Here is a 22,001-nt window from a genome sequence, read left to right as displayed (position 1 = left end):
TGTGTAAGGTTGCTATGAGTCAGAACTGACTCGACGGCACCTAACAACAGCAACAACACCTTATTTCTACTCTCATCTTTTCACCATTCACTTATTCATTAAATTAATTCAACAAGTTAGGGAAAAAAATATACACCTAGGTATATCATAATCAAAAGACTAAAAACCAAGGATGAATAAAGCAGCCAGAGAAAAAAGATATATTCTCTATAGAGGAACAATGATACAAAGGACAAATGACTTATCGTCAGAAATAGGAGGCCAAAAGACAATGGAATGACATCTTTAAAGTTCTCGAAGGAAAAAAAAGAATTTCAAAAATGAAGGTGAAATAAAAACACTTGCAAATAGACAAAAGCTGAGTGAATTTGTTTCAGGCAGAACTGTGTTATACGAAATGATAAAAGAAGATCTAGAAGCTGATGGCGAATGATACCAGATAGAAGTCCAGATCTCCAGGAAGAAATGAAGAGCACCAGAAATGGTTAATATTGGATAAATATAAAAGACCTTTCAAAAATGATCTCTAACACATACATACACGAACACACACATGCATGCATGCATGTTTGTGTATAATATAGTGTGGGGTTTATAGAATTTTATAAGTAAAAGACCACTTAATATGATTATTATTCAAATTTACACATCAACCATTACTATCAAAGATAAAGAAATTGAAGATTTTTATCAATTTCAGAAGTCTGAAATTGATCAAACATGCAATCAAAATGCATTGGTAATTAGTGGTGATTGCATTGCAAAAGTTGGAAACGAAGAAGAAAGATCGGTAGTTGGAAAATATGGCCTTGGTGATAGAAACAATGCCAGAGATTGCATGATAGAATTTTGCAAGAACGATGAATTATTCATTGTAAATACCTTTTTTCAACAACATAAATGGCAACTATACACGTGGGTCTTGCCGGATGGAATACACAGGAATCAAAACAACTACATCTGTGGAAAGAGATGATAAAAAGCCAAAAAACCACACCTGTTGCCATCAAGTCGATTCTGACTCATAGCGACCCTATAGAACGGAGTAGAGCTGCCCCATAGAGTTTCCAAGGAGTGCCTGGTGGATTCGAACTGCTGACCTTTTTTTTAGCAGCCATAGCTCTTAACCACTGTGCCACCAAGGTTTCTACAGGAATCAAAATGACTGTATCTGTGGGAAGAGATAATGGAGAAGCTCAATATCATCAGTCAAAACAAAACCAGGGGCCGACTGTGGAACAGAATATCATTGCTCATATGCAAGTTCGAGCCGTGTCCTGGCTCAATGATTGTATACATATCCTTATATTAGAAACTCATATCTAACATCCTCCAAAAAACTTTGCATTTCTAACAGAGTTGATGCTTACTTTTTAATAAGAAAGCAGGAGTTGTTGTTGTATGCCATAGAGTCAATTCCGACTCATAGTGACCCTATAGAGCAGAATAGAACTGCCCCATAGCATTTCCAAGGAGTCACTGGTGGATTTGAACTGCTGACCTTTTGGTTAGCAGCTGTAGCTTTTAACCCCTGCACCACCAGGGCTCCAATAACAGTAGTATGTATCTTCAAATACAGAAAAGAAACAGCCTGGAGCAGTGGAGTGAACAGTGGATTAATCTAGATTCAAATTCTAGGTAAGCTTTTAATTAGCTGTGTGATCCTGAATAATATACCCACGTTCCTTCTCTGAGTCTCAATTTTCATCTCTCAAATGGGGATAATAATAGCACCTACCTTGTAGGTTTGTTGTGTGGATTAAATAACATATACAAAGGGCCGAGTTTAGTGCCTGATATCAGTTGCTTCTCAAAAATAATAGTTGAATCTAATGTTATTGTATTTGGAAAGCTAGTGGTAGTTCAGGGAGGGGGTGGGGGAACAGCATTAACAGACACAGACAGAACAGTAAGATTGGAAGCTTCTTGAAAGCAGACAACATCTTTTTTATTTCTCTATCATTCTTGTACTTTGAATATAATTACTAGTGCCCTGATTAGCAAATGCTTATTGAATTGAAATGATCTTGTCAGACAAGAAGAACAAGCAAATTTATCAAATTATAGCCCAAATGTTGCTTGTAATGTTTGGTGACAGTCAAAAGATTAAGCCCTAAATTGACTAGTCTTTCTGTCTCCATTCCATCTTATGGTTTAATGGTGGAGAAAGGAATTGGCAGTTATTGAGTGCCTACTGCATGCCAATTGCTGAGTTAGGGCCTTAATATATACCATGACATTTCATCATTATTTCGTCTGGGGAAAATTGAATCTGAGAAGAGAGAAGTAACTTTCCGACTGCTAGGTGGTTAATAAGTAGCAGACCCATGATCTGAACTAGAATTTCTGATGCCAGCTCCACTGCTGGTTCCACTGCATCATGCTGCACCTCTGACTCTTGCCTCACCTGGGCTATAGCAACAATCTCCTCACTGGTGTTCCTTTCCCCAGTGTTTTTCTCACCAACCAGGCTGCAATATGCTTGACGTCCTAAAATACTGCATTGCTCACCTATACCCAACGTTAGATGACATCTCTTTGGTAACATGCATCCAAATCGTTTGCTTTGGCACTTAGTAGTGGAGAGAATCATCTTCTGCTGCAAACTGATTCAAACCAATTTGTCTATTTATTAATTATTTTATGTTTATAAATATCTATTTATTAATTATTGAGGGGGTGGGCAGACGTCAGTAGCCTCTAATAGCTAGAGAAGGGCCACAAGTGCCTCCCCTAAATCTTACTACCAAATGGTGTTTTATTATGAAAGCAAGCCTCAGACTGAAATCTGCCACATGTTCAAATATTTATTAACAAGCAGGCAAAACGAGTCATACAACTTGTAAGCTCAGTGAAGTTCTTGATTCTTCTAGGCACTCTGCCAAGTACCTTGCGAGGAAAATTTGGGTAAGCAAGATAATATTCTAGCAGCAAGATTCATCTAACCTAGTCAGAATCAGGTGACTGGTTCCTCCACTAAATGAAGAGGAAAGGACTGAATAGGTCCTAGCTCATAACATAACTCTGAAGAATGTAGGTGCTGGGCTCATTAGATTCTTGTATTTTGGTTATGCAAGGGTAGAGGCACCTGTGCGATATTTCCAGCCAAATCACATATCTTGATGCCACTCACTTTACCCATGAAAGAGCATATCTAACATTGAAATAATGAGCCCTGGTGGCACAGTAATAAAGCGCCCAACTGCTAACCAAAAGGTCAGCAGTTCAAACCTACCAGCCACTCCACAGGAAAAAGATGTGCAGTGTGCTTCTGTAAAAATTTCAGCTGTGAGTCAAAATCGATTCAATGGCAGCAGGTTTGGTTTTGGTTTTTATTAACATCTAACTATATACAACAGCCCTCCAGTGCTGATTGGGAGTCCTTGGGTGGCTCAGATGGTAAGCTTTCAACTATTAACTGAAAGATTGGCTGTTCAAACCCACCCAAGTCACCTCAGAAGAAAGGCCTGGTGATCTGTTTCCAAAAGGTCATGGCCATGAAGACTCTATGGAGGGCAGTTCTATGCTTAAACACATGGGATCACCATGAGTAGGAATGGACTCAGTGGCAACTGGTACTACTAGCGCTGGCTGATAATAAAAATAGTTGAAATTTTTACAGCAGCTTCTACTGGAATGCAAACTATTGACTGGAATTTCTCAGAAATTCCTAGAGGGTATATTTCTTATTAGCATACTTCACATGTAAACTAAGGGTCTCCGAGGTTTACAATAAAACACATATATTTCACATTTTGTAGTCTGAAGTACCAAAAATAGATTAGACATCATAACACCTTTCCTCTCTGAGGTTCAGTTTGCTGATGTAAAGAGGAGGATAAACTGATATCTGAAGTTCCTTCTAGAGTTGACTTTCTGTGCTTCTATGAATGGATTTTAATGCAGTCAGAAGGACCTGAGTTAGGCTACTGAGAAAACTTTTTGATAATTGGTAGAGGGTCATCAAACATGAAAACCTCTTCTAGAACAGACCCAGTATTTTCTTCAAAGGATTTCCTTTTCTAAAACAGCAGCAATTCCCTCTAGCTCTGAAAAATACCTGTCACTTTCTAATCCCTTATCTTCTTTTATTTTTCTTCAAAGCAATTATCACTATTTGACATATTGCATATCTATTTATTTATTTGTTCATGATTTATCTTCTGCCACAAAAACATAATTTCCATGAGAGTAGAAACTGTGTTTAAAACTGTGTCTCCTGTGGCTGGTCCATGATAGTAACTTGTTTGAATGATTTATTGCAGTATAACAAACCACCCTAAAATGTAGTGACTTAAAACAATAATCATTTATTTGCCCACGATTCTATAATATGGGCTGGGCATAGTTGGGAGGAACTTCTGCTGGTCTTACCTGTGGTCACTCGTTCATCTGGAGGCTCGTGGGGCTGGATGGTCCAAGATGGTCAACAGCAGTTAGTATTGGCTTGAATGTTTGGTTCTTCTCCATGTGGCCCATCCAACAGGACAGCTTGGGTTTCTTAAATGGTGGCAGCAGTGTTCTAAGATAATGAAAGTGGAAGCTGCAAAGGTCCTTAAGGCCTAGCCTCAGAAGTCGTACAATGCAATTTTCACCACATTGTGTTACTCAATGCAAGTCATAAAGCCAGCCCAGATTCAAGAGATAGAGAATTAGACTCCACGTGTTGATAGGAGAAGAAGCAAAGTCACATTGCAAAAGGTGGAGGGCACAGAGAGTTGTGATTATTCTAATAATCTACCACAATACTCAACAAAGTTTCATGGAATGAGTAAGTGACTTATTATATCAAGTCGAAAGTTCTATTTAATATTAAAAGTCTACTACGACCCTGCTCCAGAGCACTCATCACAATCGGCTCTGTAATTTATTTGTGTGTTTGTTTTATCCTTAAAGAAGGCACTTTGTCTTATTCTCTCTATATACTCCATGTGTCTAACAGAGGTTCAGGCTCCAAATAGACATGCTGTATCTTATCTCCCTACCTTCCTTTACATCATTATTACCTGCTTGTCCTTTCTTGAACTCACTAGTTGAACCATTTTGTGCCTTCATGCCTTTTCCCATTCCATTTTCCCTGCCTAAAATACTATTCCTCTTCTTCTTTGCCTATTTCAGTGATTCTCACTGATGATTAGCAATCTTGGTCCCACCTGCTTAATGCCATTTAAGGCCCAGTCATTATGATAACCTTGATAAATCCTCTGGTTGAATACCACTAGTAAAACCATCCTGTGGGCTTGTATCAGTTATCTAGTGCTGCTATAACAGAAATACTATAAGTGTGTAGATCTAACAAACAGAAATTTATTTCTCACAGTTTAGGAGACTAGAAGTCTGAATTAAGGGCTATAGAGGAAAGCTTTCTTTCTCTTTTGGCTCTGGAGGAAGGTCCTTGTCTCTTTTCAGCTTCTGTTTCCTGGTTCCTTGGAGATCTCACATGGCATGGCATCTGTCTTCCCAGGCATCTGTGCTTGCTTGCTTGCTTCCTTGCTTAAACTGCTCTTTTTATACCTCAAAAGAGATTGATTTAAGACACACTCTACGTTAATACTGCCTCATTAATATAACAAAAAAAAACTCATTCCCAGACAGAATTATAACCACAAATATAAAAAAAAAATCTGTTGCCCCCGAGTCAATTCCAACTCATAGCGACCCTATAGGACAGAGAAAACTGCCCCATAGGGTTTCCAAGGAGCAGCTGGTTGATTCGAACTGCTGACCTTTTGGCTAGCTGCTGTAGCTCTTAACCACTGTGCCACCAAGGCTTCAACCACAACTGTTGTTTTTAGGTGCCATCGAGTCGGTTCCTACTCCTAGCAGCCATATGTACAACAGAATGAAACACTGCCTGTGCCATGCTCACAATAGTTGTTATGCTTGAGCCCATTGCTGCAGCCACTGTGTCAACCCATCTCATTGAGCGTCTCCCTCTTTTTTGCTGACCCTCTACTTTACCAAGCATGATGTCCTTCTCCAGGGACTGATACCTTCTGACAACATGTCCAAAGTATGTAAGACATAGTCTCGCCATCCTTGTTTCTAAGGAGCATTCTGGTTGTACTTCTTCCAAGACAGATTTGTTCATTTTTTTGGCAGTCCATAGTATATTCAATACTCTTCACCAACACCACAACTCAAAGGCGTCAATTCTTCTTTGGAATCTTCCTTATTCATTGTCAAGCTTTTGGATACATATGAGGCAATTGAAAACGCCATGGTTTGGGTCAGGCGCACCTTATTCTTCAAGGTGACATCTTTGCTTTTCAACACTTTAAAGAGCTCATTTGCAGCAGAGTTGCCCAAAGCAACACGTCTTTTGATTTCTTGACTGCTGCTTCCGTGGGTGTTGGTTGTGGATCCAAGTAAAATGAAATCCTTGACAACTTTGATTTTTTCTCCATTTGTCATGATGTTGCTTATTGGTCCAGTTGTGAGGATTTTTGTTTTCTTTATGTTGATGTATAATCCACACTGAAGGCTGTAATCTTTGATCTTCATCAGTAAGTGCTATATGTTGTCTTCACTTTCAGCAAGCAAGGTTGTATCATCTGCATAACACAGGTTGTTAATGAGTCCTGTTCAATCCTGATGCCATGTTCTACTTCACAGAGTCCAGCTTCTCAAATTATTTGCTCAGCATACAAATTGAATAGGTATGGTGAAAGGATACAACCCTGACGCACACCTTTCCTGACTTTAAACCACACAGTATCCTCTTGTTCCGTCCGAACAAATGCCTCTTGATCTATGTGCAGGTTCCTCATGAACACAATTAAGTGCTCTGGAATTCCCATTCTTCACAATGTTATCCATAATTTGTTATGATCCACACAGTCAAATGCCTTTGCATAATCAATAAAACACAGGTAAACATCCTTCTGGTGTTCTCTGCTTTAAGCCAGGATCCATCTGAAATCACCAATGATATCCCTGGTTCCATGTCCTCTTCTGAATCCAGCCTGAATTTCTGGCAGTTCCCTGTTGTTACACTGCTGCAGCCGCTTTTGAATGATTTTCAGCAAAAATTTTGCTTGCATGTGATATTAATGGTATTGTTTGATAATTTCCACATTCGGTTGGATCACCTTTCTTGGGAATAGGCATAAGTATATGGGTTAGGTACACCTTAGTCTTCAAGGTGACATCTTTGCTTTTAACACTTTAAAGAGGTCTTTTGTAGCAGGTTTGCCCAATGCAATGTGTCGTTTGATTTCTAGACTGCTGTTTCCATGGGTGTTGATTGTGGATCCAAGTAAAATGAAATCTTTGACAACTTCAATCTTTTCTGTTTCTCATGATGTTGGTTATTGGTCCAGTTGTGAGGATTTTTGTTTTCTTTATGTTGAGATGTAATCCATACCGAAGGCTGTGGTCTTTGATCTCATCGATGAGTGCTTCAAGTCCTCTTCACTTTCAACAAGCAAGGTTGTGTCACCTGCATAGGTACAGTCGAATTATCTGACCTGTCTGAAGGGGTCAGGCATAGCCAACCAAGAAGCAACTAAATGTAATAGAAAGTGTTAGTGGACCAGACTCCCTTTGCTCTTCTGTGGTAGGATCGTCCTCCCCCAAATATACACATGTGGACAGACTTTCCCTCGTATGGCTGAAGCATATGTGACAGAGGTGTAACTGGCCAGATGCTGGAGATGCTAACGTCTAAATAAACTCTACTAGCACTGCCAAGCTATTAAGTTTCTACAGGATTTTAGGGGAGGGAGGGTAGTGAAAACACTTGAGATTTTACAGAAACTGAAGCAAAAAATTCTGAGGAAAAACTGAATACAGGAGGCCAGAGGAATTTCTCTTATACATTTTCCTGGGTAGGTAGCCAGAAAGGGAAAAGGGAATTCAAGAGAAAATAAATGAATGGAATACAAAAAGCTGCTGGGTTAAAGTTTTGGGCGCTGCAAGGATTTAAAAAAAAACAAAAACAAAAACATTGAGACAGAGTTCCCACAGTGCTGTATTAAAAATCATGTTTTCTTTACCTGGCTTCCTCCCCCACAGTGTTGTATTGAAAAATTGCTTCCTTTGCTGGGTTCCCTCCCTCCCCTAGCTTTGCATTTGAATTCTGCTTTTGCTCGGAGGTTATACTGTAAACCCCACTGCACCTGCAAAGTATGATTAAGAATGTTGTGATGTAACTTGCATGAACTTCCTGCTTGTAACCCCCTTAAAAGTAATTTGCCTGCCCGCCTTTGGCAAGCAGCCTTGGCAGTAGCAGCTCTAACTGACTCTTTTTCCTCGTACAACGAAATAAAGGTGTCTTTCTTGTTCTCCCACCTTGGTCTCTCATTTATTGGCCAATACGAGTCATGCTAAGCAAGATCTTGGGTTTTCCACCTGGTAACACCATTGTGGTTGAGTCGATATCAATTCATAATCACCGTATATGACAGAGTAGAACTGCCACATAGGGTTTCCAAGGCTGTGTAAATCTTTACAGAAGCAGACAGCCACATCTTCTTTCTGAAGAACTACTAGTGGGTTCCAGCTGCTGAATTTAACCACTGCGCCTCCAGGGCTTCTGCTGCAAGGATAGCAGTTTGGAAATGGAATGGAGAAATACGCACAGGTCTGCAAAACGCCTCTTTAAGTTACCAGAGAAGCTAAAAGAGAGCAGACAGGGGTGAGCCAGGAAGGGGAAACTTTTTGTTCCCCATTTTAATTTGTGTCACACTAAAGTGAGTCTGTATTTGAAATTGGAAATTTGTATTGTCAGTTTTGGTGGATGGCACCATAATCCACTCACTCACCAATCCAAAAACCTGGGAGTCACCCTCAACTCCTCTCTGTCCCTTCCTCCTTGAGGTTAATCATCCAACAAGTCCTGTCAATTTTACCTCTTCTTCCAATCCACTGCCTTCTCTCCATTACTACTGCCATTGACCTAGTTCAGGTCCCCATAATCTCCCACTTAGGCCCCTGGTTTTGTGGCCTCCATTCTAACCCCCTTTCAATCCATTCTTCATGCCGCTGCCAGAATGATCTTTCTCAAACATATACGTGATCACGCCACTCTCCTTCTGAACTGCTGCCCCAGCTGCCCAGTTCATACTGTCTAAAGATTAAACTCTAGAGGTAGGGCCAAGATGGTGGAGTAATCAGAGACTTCTTGTGGTCCCTGTTATAACAAAAACCCGAAAAAACGGGTGAATCACTTATATATGACAATCTAGGAGCCCTGAACATCAAAGTCAAAGTTGAGGAATCAGACCGAGTGGCAAGGAGAGGGAGAGGTGATTCAGAAGCAGGGAGGAGTTCCCAGACCTAACCCAGTGGGAACTGGCACCCCAAGGCTGGATCCACTGGCTTGAGCATGGTGAGGCAAGCAGTGGTGTTCCGGATGCGTTTTCCACATTGGGAGAGACTGAGCTGCAGAGAGCACACTCACACCTCCAGAATCAGTGAAAAGCAGTGCTCAATTGGCAAAAGATAAGTGCATGCATCTAACCTACCATGCAGATCAAAAAACACCCGTTGGGAAAAACCTCTTTCCCATTTACCTGCCCCCTTCCTGCTCTGCTCTGGGTCTGAGCCGGCTTCAGAGACTGCCTCGTCCCCTGGGCTGGAAATAGGACCTGTCACACGTCTTAAGCCATTCTCCCAATCTTGGAGAGGGAACATATTAACAAATAGGGGGGAAAAATAATCTGCCACCTCCTCTAAGCTGGGAACTCAGGGCGTAAACAGCTCCTTTGGCTAGGCACAGGCATAAGAGGTCCACAGACTTTGAATGCTTTCATCCCTGCATAGACCTGTGTGGGCCGCTTACAACACCGTAGGCCCTCATTAGCACAGTACAACAGGATAGATACCTGAAGTCTAACCTCAACTGGATCAGCTAAATGGTGGAGAGGTAGGTTCATGACATTTGACACCGCTCTACCTATTAAGCACCATCCTCACCTACCCACATCAGGGGCCGGAGGTCTGGTGGCTCCACCTACACCACCTAGCCACCTGCAACAGGAGTCCAAGAATAAGTGGTGCCTCCCAGTCCTTATAGCCAACAGCACTGGCTGCCCATAGTCCAGCTGCAAAAACCACCCACCTATGTACTCTAGGGAACAGGGACACACTTTCTTCATAGACACTCAGGGGTGGCTGTCAGCCCCTTGCTTTACTTAGCACATGACCCCCTACTGAAGCCAGATAACCTGTGCCTGCACCAACCACCCCTGCCCACCTAGGACTGTAGGTGAGAGCCTGCACCACACACTTGGTCACCTGCTACCTAGATACCTGAGTAGAATCCTTACAAGAAAAGTAAGGAGACTCCTGGGCTCACATACCTAGTAACAGCTCTAACCACCTGGTGACAGGATGTTAGAGCTTCTAAGCACCAGTAATCAAACTAGCTCACGTGAGCAGCCTATTTGGGCATACCAAAACAAAAAAAGAAGCTAGGACACAGTAAGAAAACATAAAATAAATAAGTATAATAACAATTGATGGCTTGGAGACAACAGTCAATATCAAATCACATAAAGAGGCAGACCATGATGGATTCAGCAAGCTTCCAAAACAAAGAATCAAGAAATCTTCCAGATGAGGACAATTTCCTGGAATTACCAGAGGTAGAATACAAAAGATTAATATACAGAACTCTTCAAGTGATCAGGATGGAGATCAGGCAAAACGCAGAACAAGCCAAGGAGCACACAGACAAAGACAGAGGAAGTTAAGAAGATTACAGAAGAGCATAATGACAAATTTAACAGGCTGCAAGCATACATAGAGAGACAGCAAAGAGAAATCCAGAAGATTTACTCTAAAATTTCAGAATTAGACAACTCAACAGAAAGTCACAGGAGTAGAACTGAGGCAATGGAAGTCAGAACTAGTGAGAGTGAAGGTAAAGCACTTGACACCAAAATATTTCAGGACAAATCAGATAAAATAATTTAAAAAAATGAAGGAAACCTAAGAATTATGTGGGACTCTATAAAGAGGAATAACCTACGAGTGACTGAAGTACGAGAACATGGGGGGACAACAGAAAATACAGAGAGAATTGTTGAAGATTTTTTGGCAGAAAATGTCCCTGATGCCATAAAAGACGAGAAGATATCTATCCAAGATGCTCTTCAAACTCCACACAAGATAGATCCCAAAAGAAAGTCACCAAGACATATTATAATCAAACTTGCCTAAATCAAAGATAAAGAGAGAATTTTAAGGTGGCTAGGGATAAACAATAAGTCATCTATAAAGGAGAGTCAATAAGACTAAGCTCAGACTACTCAATAGAAACCATGCAGGCAAGAAGGCAATGGGATGACATACATAAATTTTTGAAGGAAAAAAATTGCCAGCCAAGAATTATATATCCAGCAAAACTGTCTCTCAAATATGGCAAAATTAGGACATTTCCACATAAACAAAAGTTTAGGGAATCTGCAAAAAACAAACCAAAATTACAAGAAATACTAAAGGGAGTCCTCCAGTTAAAAAATTGATGATATCAGATAAAAATCCAAGATTAGAACACAGGACAGAGCAACCAGACAGGGATATCACAAAAATAAATCAAAGCTAAAACACTGAAAATAGGGAAACAGAGACATCATTATGTAAAAGATGACAACACTAAAACAAAAAAGAGGGACAAAAAATGTAGTCATAGATCTTTCATATGGAGAGGAACTCAAGGCCATATAAAGAAATAATTGATTGTTTTAAACTTAGAAAAATAGGGGTAAATATTAAGGTAACCACAAAGGAAACTAACAGTCCTACACATCAAAATAAAAAAGAAGAAAAACACAAAGACTCAGCAAATACAAAATCAACAACAACGAAAAAGATGAAAAGAAAATACATAAAGGAAAACAACTCAGGACAGAAAATTAAGTGGAACAAAGAAACTGTCAACAGCACACACAAAAAAAAACCATCAGAATGACAGCACTAAACTCATATCTATCAATAATTACCCTGAATGTAAATGGACTAAATGCACCAATAAAGAGACAGAGAGTGGAAGAATGGATTAAAAAATAAAATCCGTCTATATGCTGCCTACAAGAGACACATCTTACACTTAAAGATACAAGCAAACTAAAGCTCAAAGGATGGAAAAAATATATATCAAGCAAACAACAATCAAAAAACGAACAGGAGCGGCAATATTAATTTCTGACAAAAGAGTCTTTAAAATAAAATCCACCACAAAGAATAAGGAAGAACACTATATAATGATTAAAGGGTCCGTATACCTGGTAGACATAACCATATTAAATTTTTACATACCCAACAACAATGCTCCAAAATACATAAAACAAACTCCAACAGCATTGAAAAGAGAGATAGACAGCTCCAGAACGATAGTAGAGGACTTCAACACACCACTTTCAGTGAAAGACAAGAACATCCAGAAAGAAGCTCAATAAAGACATGGAAGATCTAAATGCCACAATCAACCAACTCGACCTCATAGACATATACAGAACACTCCACCTAACAGCAACCAAATATACTTTATTTTTCAACACACAGGGAACATTCTCCAGAACAGACCACATATTGGGCTATAAAGCAAGCCTTAACAGAATCCAAAGCATGGAAATATTACAAAGCATCTTTTGTGATCATAAAGCCATAAAAGCAGAAATCAATAACAGAAAAAGCAAGGAAAAAATCAAACACATGGAAACTGAACAACACCTTGCTTAGGAACTACTGACTTATAGAAGAAATTAAGGATATAGTAAGGAAATTCACAGAATCAAATGAGAATGAAAATACATCCTACCAGAACCTTTGGGACACAGCAAAAGCAGTGCTCAGAGGTCAATTTATAGCAATAAATGCACACATCCAAAAAAAGGGAAAGGGCCAAAACCAAAGCATTAACCCTATGACTTGAACAAATAGAAAGAGAGCAGCAAAAGAAGCTCCTGGTCACCAGAAAAAAGCAAATAATAAAAATTACAGCAGAATTAAATGAAATAGAGAATTGCAAAACAATTGAAAGAGTTAACAAGATCTTCTTTGAAAAGATCAACAAAATAGATAAGCCATTGGCCAAACTGACAAAAGAAAAACAGGAGAGGAAGCAAATAACCCAAATAAAAAATGAGATGGGTGATATCACAACAGACCCAAATGAAATTAAAAGAATCATACCAGAATACTCTGGAAAATTGTACTCTAACAAATTTGAAAACCTAGAGGAAATGGACAAATTTCTAGAAACACACTACCTACCTAAACTAACATAAACAGAGGTACAACTAAATAAACCTATAACAAAAGAAGGGATTGAAAAGTGATTTAAAAACTCCCAACAACAATGACAAAAAAGCCCTGGCCCTGACTGCTTCACTGAAGAATTCTACCAAACTTTCAGAGAGAAGTTAACACCGCTACTACTAAAGGTATTTCAGAGCATAGAAAAGCATGGAATACTCCTAAACTTATTCTATGAAACCAGCATAACCCTGATACCAAAACCAGGTAAAGACAACACAAAAAAAGAAAATTACAGACCAATATCCCTCGTGAACATAGATGCAAAAATTCTCAACAAAATTCCAGCCAATAGAATTCAACAACATATCAAAAAAATAATTCACCATGACCAAGTGGGATTCATACCAGGTATGCAGGGATGGTTGAACATTAGAAAAACAATTAATGTAATCAATCACATAAATAAAACAAAAGACAAGGATCACATGATCTCATCAGTTGATGCAGAAAAGGCATTTGACAAAGACCAACACCCATTCCTGATAAAAACTCTCATCAAAATAGGAATAGAAGGGAAATTCCTCAACATAATAAAGGGCATTTACACAAAGCCAATAGCCAACATCATCCTAAATGGAGAGTCTGAAAACATTTCCCTTGAGAAGAGGAGCCACACAAGTATGCCCCTTATCACCACTCTTATTCAACACTCTTCTGGAGGTCCTAGCCAGAGCAATTAGGCTAGAAAAAAGAAATAAAAGACATCCAAACTGTTAAGGAAGAACTAGAAGTACCCCTGTTTGCAGATGATATGATCTTATACACAGAAAACCCTAAAGAATCCACAAAAAAACCACTGGAACTAATAGAAGAGTTCAGCAAAATATCAGGGAACAAGATAAACATATAAAAATCAGCTGGATTCCTCTACACCAACAAAGAGAACTTTGAAGAGGAAATTACAAAACCAATACCATTTACAGTAGTCCCCAAGAAGATAAAATATTTAGGAATAAATCTAACCAGAGATGTAAAAGACCTATTAAAAGAAAACTATAAGACACTACTGCAAGAAACCAAAAAGACCTACATAAGTACAAAAACATACCTTGCTCATAGATAGGAAGACTCAACGAAGTGAAAATGTCTATTCCACCGAAAGCAATCTACAGATACAATGCAATCCCAATCCAAATTCCAGTGGTATTTTTTTAATTAACTTTTATTGAGCTTCAAGTGAACATTTACAAATCAAGTCAGTCTGTCACATATAAGTTAATATACATCTTACTCCTTACTGCCACTTGCTCTCCCCCTAATGAGTTAGCCCTTCCAGTCTCTCCTTTCATGAAAACTTTGGCAGCCTCCAACTCTCTCTATCCTCCCACCCCGCCTCCAGACAGGAGATGCCAACACAGTCTCAAGTGTCCACCTGATATAATTAGCTCACTCTTCATCAGCATCTCTCTCCCACCCACTGTCCAGTCCCTTTCATGTCTGATGAATTTTCTTCGGGGATGGTTCCCGTCCTGTGCCAACAGAAGGTTTGGGGACCATGACCGCCGGGATTCCTCTAGTCACATCCAGACCATTAAGTATGGTCTTTTAATGAGAATTTGGGGTCTGCATCCCACTGATCTCCTGCTCCCTCAGGGGTTCTCTATTGTGCTCCCTGTGAGGGCAGTCATCGATTGTGGCCGGGCACCAACTAGTTCTTCTGGTCTCAGGATAATGTAGGTCTCTGGTTCATGTGGCCCTTTCTGTCTCTTGGGCTCTTAGTTGTCATGTGACCTTGGCGTTCTTCATTCTCCTTTGCTCCAGGTGGGTTGAGACCAATTGATGCATCTTAGATGGCCGCTTGTTAGCTTTTAAGACCCCAGACGCCACATTTCAAAGTGGGATGCAGAATGTTTTCATAATAGAATTATTTTGCCAATTGACTTAGAAGTCCTCTTAAACCATGGTTCCCAACCCCCCGCCCTTGCTCCGCTGACCTTTGAAGTATTCAGTTTATCCCGGAAACTTCTTTGCTTTTGGTCCAGTCCAGTCCAGTTGAGCTGACCTTCCATGTATTGAGTGTTGTCCTTCATTCACCTAAAGCAGTTCTTTTCAGCTAATTAATCAGTAAAAAACCCTCTCCTTCCCTCCCTCCCTCCCCGCCTCGTAACCACAAAAGTATGTGTTCTTCTCAGTTTATACTATTTCTCAAGATCTTATAATAGTGGTCTTATACAATGTTTGTCCTTTTGCCTCTGACTGATTTCGCTTAGCATAATGCCTTCCAGGTTCCTCCATGTTATGAAATGTTTGACAGATTCGTCACTGTTCTTTATCGATGCGTAGTATTCCATTGTGTGAATATACCACAATTTATTTACCCATTCATCTGAAGATGGACACCTTGGTTGCTTCCAGTTTTTTGCTATTGTAAACAGAGCTGCAATAAACATGGGTGTGCATATATCTGTTTGTGTGAAGGCTCTTGTTTCTCTAGGGTATATTCCGAGGAGTGGGATTTCTGGGTTGTATGGTAGTTCTATTTCTAACTGTTTAAGATAATGCCAGATAGATTTCCAAAGTGGTTGTACCATTTTACATTCCCACCAGCAGTGTATAAGAGTTCCAATCTCTCCGCAGCCTCTCCAACATTTATTATTTTGTGTTTTTTGGATTAATGCCAGCCTTGTTGGAGTGAGATGGAATCTCATCGTAGTTTTAATCTGCATATTTCTAATGGCTAATGATCGAGAGCATTTTCTCATATATCTGTTAGCTGCCTGAATATCTTCTTTAGTGAAGTGTGTGTTCATATCCTTTGCCCACTTCTTGATTGGGTTGCTTGTCTTTTTGTGGTTGAGTTTTGACACAATCATGTAGATTTTAGAGATCAGGCGCTGGTTTGAGATGTCATAGCTGAAAATTCTTTCCCAGTCTGTAGGTGGTCTTTTTACTCTTTTGGTGAAGTCTTTAGATGAGCATAGGTGTTTGATTTTTAGGAGCTCCCAGTTATCTGGTTTCTCTTCGTCATTTTTGGTAATGTTTTGTATTCTGTTTATGCCTTGTGTTAGGGCTCCTAGGGTTGTCCCTATTTTTTCTTCCATGATCTTTATCGTTTTAGTCTTTATGTTTAGGTCTTTGATCCACTTGGAGTTAGTTTTTGTGCATGGTGTGAGGTATGGGTCCTGTTTCATTTTTTTGCAAATGGATATCCAGTTATGCCAGCACCATTTGTTAAAAAGACTATCTTTTCCCCAATTAACTGACACTGGGCCTTTGTCAAATATCAGCTGCTCATACGTGGATGGATTTATATCTGGGTTCTCAATTCTGTTCCATTGGTCTATGTGCCTGTTGTTGTACCAGTACCAGGCTGTTTTGACTGCTGTGGCTGTATAATAGCTTCTGAAATCAGGTAGAGTGAGGCCTCCCACTTTCTTCTTCTTTTTCAGTAATGCTTTGCTTAGCTGAGGCTTCTTTCCCTTCCATGTGAAACTGGTGATTTGTTTCTCTATCACCTTAAAAAATGACATTGGAATTTGGATCGGAAGTGCATTGTATGTATAGATGGCTTTTGGCAGAATAGACATTTTTACTATGTTAAGTCTTCCTATCCATGAGCAAGGTATGTTTTTCCACTTAAGTATATCCTTTTTAATATCTTGTAGTAGAGCTTTGTAGTTTTCTTTGTATAGGTCTTTTACATCCTTGGTAAGATTTATTCCTAGGTATTTTATCTTCTTGGGGGCTACTGTGAATGGTATTGATTTGGTGATTTCCTCTTCGATGTTCTTTTTGTTGATGTAGAGGAATCCAAGTGATTTTTGTATGTTTATTTTATAACCTGAGACTCTGACAAACTCTTCTATTAGTTTCAGTAGTTTTCTGAAGGATTCCTTAGGGTTTTCTGTGTATAAGATCATGTCATCTGCAAATAGAGATAATTTTACTTCCTCCTTGCCAATCCGGATGCCTTTTATTTCTTTGTCTAGCCTAATTGCCCTGGCTAGGACTTCTAGCATGATGTTGAATAAGAGCGGTGATAAAGGGCATCCTTGTCTGGTTCCCGTTCTCAAGGGAAATGCTTTCAGGCTCTCTGCATTTAGAGTGATGTTGGCTGCTGGCTTTGCATAGATGCCCGTTATTATGTTGAGGAATTTTCCTCCAATTCCTATTTTGGTGAGAGTTTTTATCATAAATGGGTGTTGGACTTTGTCAAATGCCTTTTCTGCATCAATTGATAAGATCATGTGGTTTTTGTCTTTTGTTTTATTTATGTGGTGGATTACATTAACGGTTTTTCTAATATTAAACCAGCCTTGCATACCTGGTATAAATCCCACTTGATCGTGGTGAATTATTTTTTTGATATGTTATTGAATTCTGTTGGCTAGAATTTTGTTGAGGATTTTTGCATCTATGTTCATGAGGGATATAGGTCTGTAATTTTCTTTTTTTGTAATGTCTTTACCTGGTTTTGGTATCAGGGAGATGGTAGCTTCATAGAATGAGTTGGGTAGTATTCTGTCATTTTCTATGCTTTGAAATACCTTTAGCAGTAATGGTGTTAACTCTTCTCTGAAAGTTTGGTAGAACTCTGCAGTGAAGCCGTCCGGACCAGGGCTTTTTTTTGTTGGGAGTTTTTTGATTACCGTTTCAATCTCTTTTTTTGTTATGGGTCTATTTAGTTGTTCTACTTCTGAATGTGTTAGTCTAGGTAGGTAGTGTTTTTCCAGGAATTCATCCATTTCTTCTAGGTTTGCAAATTTGTTAGAGTACAATTTTTTGTAATAATCTGATATGATTCTTTTAATTTCAGTTGGTTCTGTTGTGATGTGGTCCTTCTCGTTTCTTATTCAGGTTATTTGTTTCCTTTCCTGTATTTCTTTAGTCAGTCTGGCCAATGGTTTATCAATTTTGTTAATGTTTTCAAAGAACCAGCTTTTGGCTTTGTTAATTCTTTCAATTGTTTTTCTGTTCTCTAATTCACTTTTTTTTTAATTCATTTAGTTCAGCTCGAATTTTTATTATTTGTTTTCTTCTGGTGCCTGATGGATTCTTTTGTTGCTCACTTTCTATTTGTTCAAGTTGTAGGGACAGTTCTCTGATTTTGGCTCTTTCTTCTTTTTGTATGTGTGCATTTATCGATATAAATTGGCCTCTGAGCACTGCTTTTGCTGTATCCCAGAGGTTTTGATAGGAAGTATTTTCATTCTCGTTGCATTCTATGAATTTCCTTATTCCCTCCTTGATGTCTTCTATAACCCAGTCTTTTTTCAGGAGGGTATTGTTCAGTTTCCAAGTATTTGATTTCTTTTCCCTAGTCTTTCTGTTATTGATTTCTAGTTTTATTGCCTTGTGGTCTGAGAAGATGCTTTGTAATATTTCGATGTTTTGGATTCTGCAAAGGTTTGTTTTATGACCTAATATGTGGTCTATTCTAGAGAATGCTCCATGTGCGCTAGAAAAAAAAGTATACTTTGCAGCAGTTGGGTGGAGAGTTCTGTATAACTCAATCAGGTCAAGTTGGTTGATTGTAGTAATTAGGTCTTCCGTGTCTCTATTCAGCTTCTTACTGGATGTCCTGTCCTTCTCCGAAAATGGTGTGTTGAAGTCTCCTACTATAATTGTGGAGGTGTTTATCTCACTTTTCAGTTCTGTTAAAATTTGATTTATGTATCTTGCAGCCCTGTCACTGGGTGCATAAATATTTAATATGGTTATGTCTTCCTGATCAATTGTCCCTTTTATCATTATGTAGTGTCCTTCTTTATCCTTTGTGGTGGATTTAAGTCTAAAGTCTATTTTGTCAGAAATTAATATTGCTACTCCTCTTCTTTTTTGCTTATTGTTTGCTTGATGTATTTTTTTCCATCCTTTGAGTTTTAGTTTGTTTGTGTCTCTAAGTCTAAGGTGTGTCTCTTGTAGACAGCATATAGACGGATTGTGTTTCTTTATCCAGTCCGAGACTCTCTGTCTCTTTATTGGTGCATTTAGTCCATTTACATTCAGCGTAATTATAGATAAATAAGTGTTTAGTGTTGTCATTTTGATGCCTTTTTATGTGTGTTGTTGACAATTTCATTTTTCCACATACTTTTTTGTGCTGAGACGTTTTTCTTAGTAAATTGTGAGATCCTCATTTTCGTAGTGTTTCACTTTATGTTTGTTGAGTCATTACGTTTTTCTTGGCTTTTATCTTGAGTTATGGAGTTTTTATACCTCTTTGTGGTTACCTTATTATTTACCCCTATTTTTCTAAGTAAAAACCTAACTTGTATTGTTCTATATCGCCTTGTATCACTCTCCATATGGCAGTTCAATGCCTCCTGTATTTAGTCCCTCTTTTTGATTATTGTGATCTTTTACATATTGACCTCAGTGATTCCCTGTTATGAGCATTTTTTTTTAATTAAACTTAATTTGTTTTTGTGATTTCCCTATTTGAGTTGATATCAGGATGTTCTGTTTTGTGACCTTGTGTTGTGCTGGTATCTGATATTATTGGTTTTCTGACCAAACAATATCCTTTAGTATTTCTTGTAGCTTTGGTTTGGTTTTTGCAAATTCTCTAAACTTGTGTTTATCTGTAAATATCTTAATTTCGCCTTCATATTTCAGGGAGAGTTTTGCTGGATATATGATCCTTGGCTGGCAGTTTTTCTCCTTCAGTGTTCTGTATATGTCGTCCCTTTCCCTTCTTGCCTGCATGGTTTCTGCTGAGTAGTCTGAACTTATTCTTATTGATTCTCCCTTGAAGGAAACCTTTCTTTTCTCCCTGGCTGCTTTTAAAATTTTCTCTTTATCTTTGGTTTTGGCGAGTTTGATGATAATATGTCTTGGTGTTTTTCTTTTTGGATCAATCTTAAATGGGGTTCGATGAGCATCTTGTATAGATATCCTTTCGTCTTTCATGATGTCAGGGAAGTTTTCTGTCAGGAGATCTTCAACTATTTTCTCTGTGTTTTCTGTCCTCCCTCCCTGTTCTGGGACTCCAATCACACGCAAGTTATCCTTCTTGCTAGAGTCCCACATGATTCTTAGGGTTTCTTCATTTTTTTAAATTCTTTTATCTGATTTTTTTCAGCTATGTTGGTGTTAATTCCCTGGTCCTCCAGATGTCCCAGTCTGCATTCTAATTGCTCGAGTCTGCTCCTCTGACTTCCTATTGCGTTGTCTAATTCTGTAATTTTATTGTTAATCTTTTGGATTTCTACATGCTGTCTCTCTATGGATTCTTGCAACTTATTAATTTTTCCACTATGTTCTTGAATAATCCTTTTGAGTTCTTCAACTGTTTTATCAGTGTGTTCCTTGGCTTTTTCTGCAGTTTGCCTTATTTCATTTCTGATGTCTTGAAGCATTCTGTAAATTAGTTTTTTATATTCTGTATCTGATAATTCCAGGATTGTATCTTCATTTGGGAAAGATTTTGATTCTTTTGTTTGGGGGGTTGTAGAAGCTGTCATGGTCTGCTTCTTTATGTGGTTTGATATGGACTGCTGTCTCTGAGCCATCACTGGGAAACTAGTTTTTCCAGAAAATCCGCTAAAAAAAAATGTAGTCAGATCCCTATCAGAACTGCCTTTGGATTATAACCTCTGAGATTTGGATCATATATGCTTGGCTGTAGCTGGTTCTGTGTTTTTAGTCCAATTAGGGGTGCATTTTTGGTCCCTGGTTTTTTTTGTGGTTCCTTCTCTCAGGCCGGAAGAGTGGGTTAGGAAAAGACCAAAAGGAAAAAAAAGGGGTGGGGGGGGCGGGAAGCAAAGCCGCTACGGAGCCGGAGCTGTTCTCCCTCTGGCTCAGGAAATTCCAATGTTAATGAAGCCGCCTGGGGAGGGTGGGAGAGGGATCAGAGAAATAGGAGAGTAGCACCTCAGAATATAGCCAGAGATGCTTGTCTTGCTTGGAATGACTATTGTATCTGAGATTCCCGAGGGGCCTGTCGCCTATGTGTGCTGGCTGTGTGGAGATTGCCCCCGGGGATCTGGCCCACTAAAGCCGCGGTCAGATCCTCCACTGCCAGTCCCACGCCCAGCGTCAAGGTTCCCCTGCTGGGACGGTGCACTCCCGACTCCAAAATCAGTCGCTGCCTCCCCGGGACTTCTAGTCCCACCAGCCACGTCGCCCCGCCGCCCTCGCGGACCGGCTGGGCCCCCTCCTGGGGTTAGTTCAGGGGAGTGGAGCTGCTCCCCATGCTTGCGCCATGACAGCGCCCAGTCAAAAGTCTGGTGGCAAGATTCCCCGGCTGGGACGCTGCATTCCCAGCTCCAAGACCAGTCACTGCCTCCTGGGGACTTCTCCCACTGGCTGCATCCCCACGCCGCCGGCACGGACGGGCTGGGCCCCCTCCCAGGGTGAGTTCAGGGGGGTAGGGCTGCGCCCCTTGTTTGCGCCGTCAGCTCCCCTGGGCCCTGCCCTAAATCGGGCGCCAAGGTTACCTGACTGGGACGCTGGCTCCAGGCTCCGAAAACAATCGCTGCTTCCCCATATTTGTTCGTTTTCCGTCTCTAAATCTGTGTTTGTTGTTCAGGGTTCGTAGATTGTTATGTATGTGATCGATTCATTTGTTTTTCCGAGTCTTTGTTGCAAGAGGGATCCAAGGTAGCGTCTACCTAGTCCGCCATCTTGGCCCCGCCTCCTCCCAATGGTAATTTTTAATGAGATGGAGAAACAAATCACCAACTTCATATGGAAAGGGAAGAGGCCCCACATAAGTAAAGCATCACTGAAGAAGAACAAAGTGGGAGGCCCCACATAACCTGATTTTAGAAACTATTATACCTCCACGGTAG

General features: G+C 39.7%; 1 protein-coding gene across 1 annotated transcript in view; it reads left to right on the top strand.

Annotated features, from left to right (window-relative positions):
* Positions 1 to 21,567, top strand: part of LOC135230541 (laforin-like) — a 48,971-nt gene extending 27,404 nt beyond the window's left edge. Inside the window, exon 3 of the mRNA XM_064279938.1 lies at positions 21,293 to 21,567. Within this exon, the coding sequence (XP_064136008.1) occupies positions 21,293 to 21,567 (275 nt within the window). The remainder of the gene's footprint in view (positions 1 to 21,292) is intronic.
* Positions 21,568 to 22,001: the final 434 nt, after the last annotated feature.

The sequence above is a fragment of the Loxodonta africana genome, chromosome 3 (genome assembly GCF_030014295.1).
Source record: "Loxodonta africana isolate mLoxAfr1 chromosome 3, mLoxAfr1.hap2, whole genome shotgun sequence".
NCBI classification, from domain to species: domain Eukaryota; kingdom Metazoa; phylum Chordata; class Mammalia; order Proboscidea; family Elephantidae; genus Loxodonta; species Loxodonta africana.
This window is presented reverse-complemented; position numbering and strand designations above follow the sequence as displayed.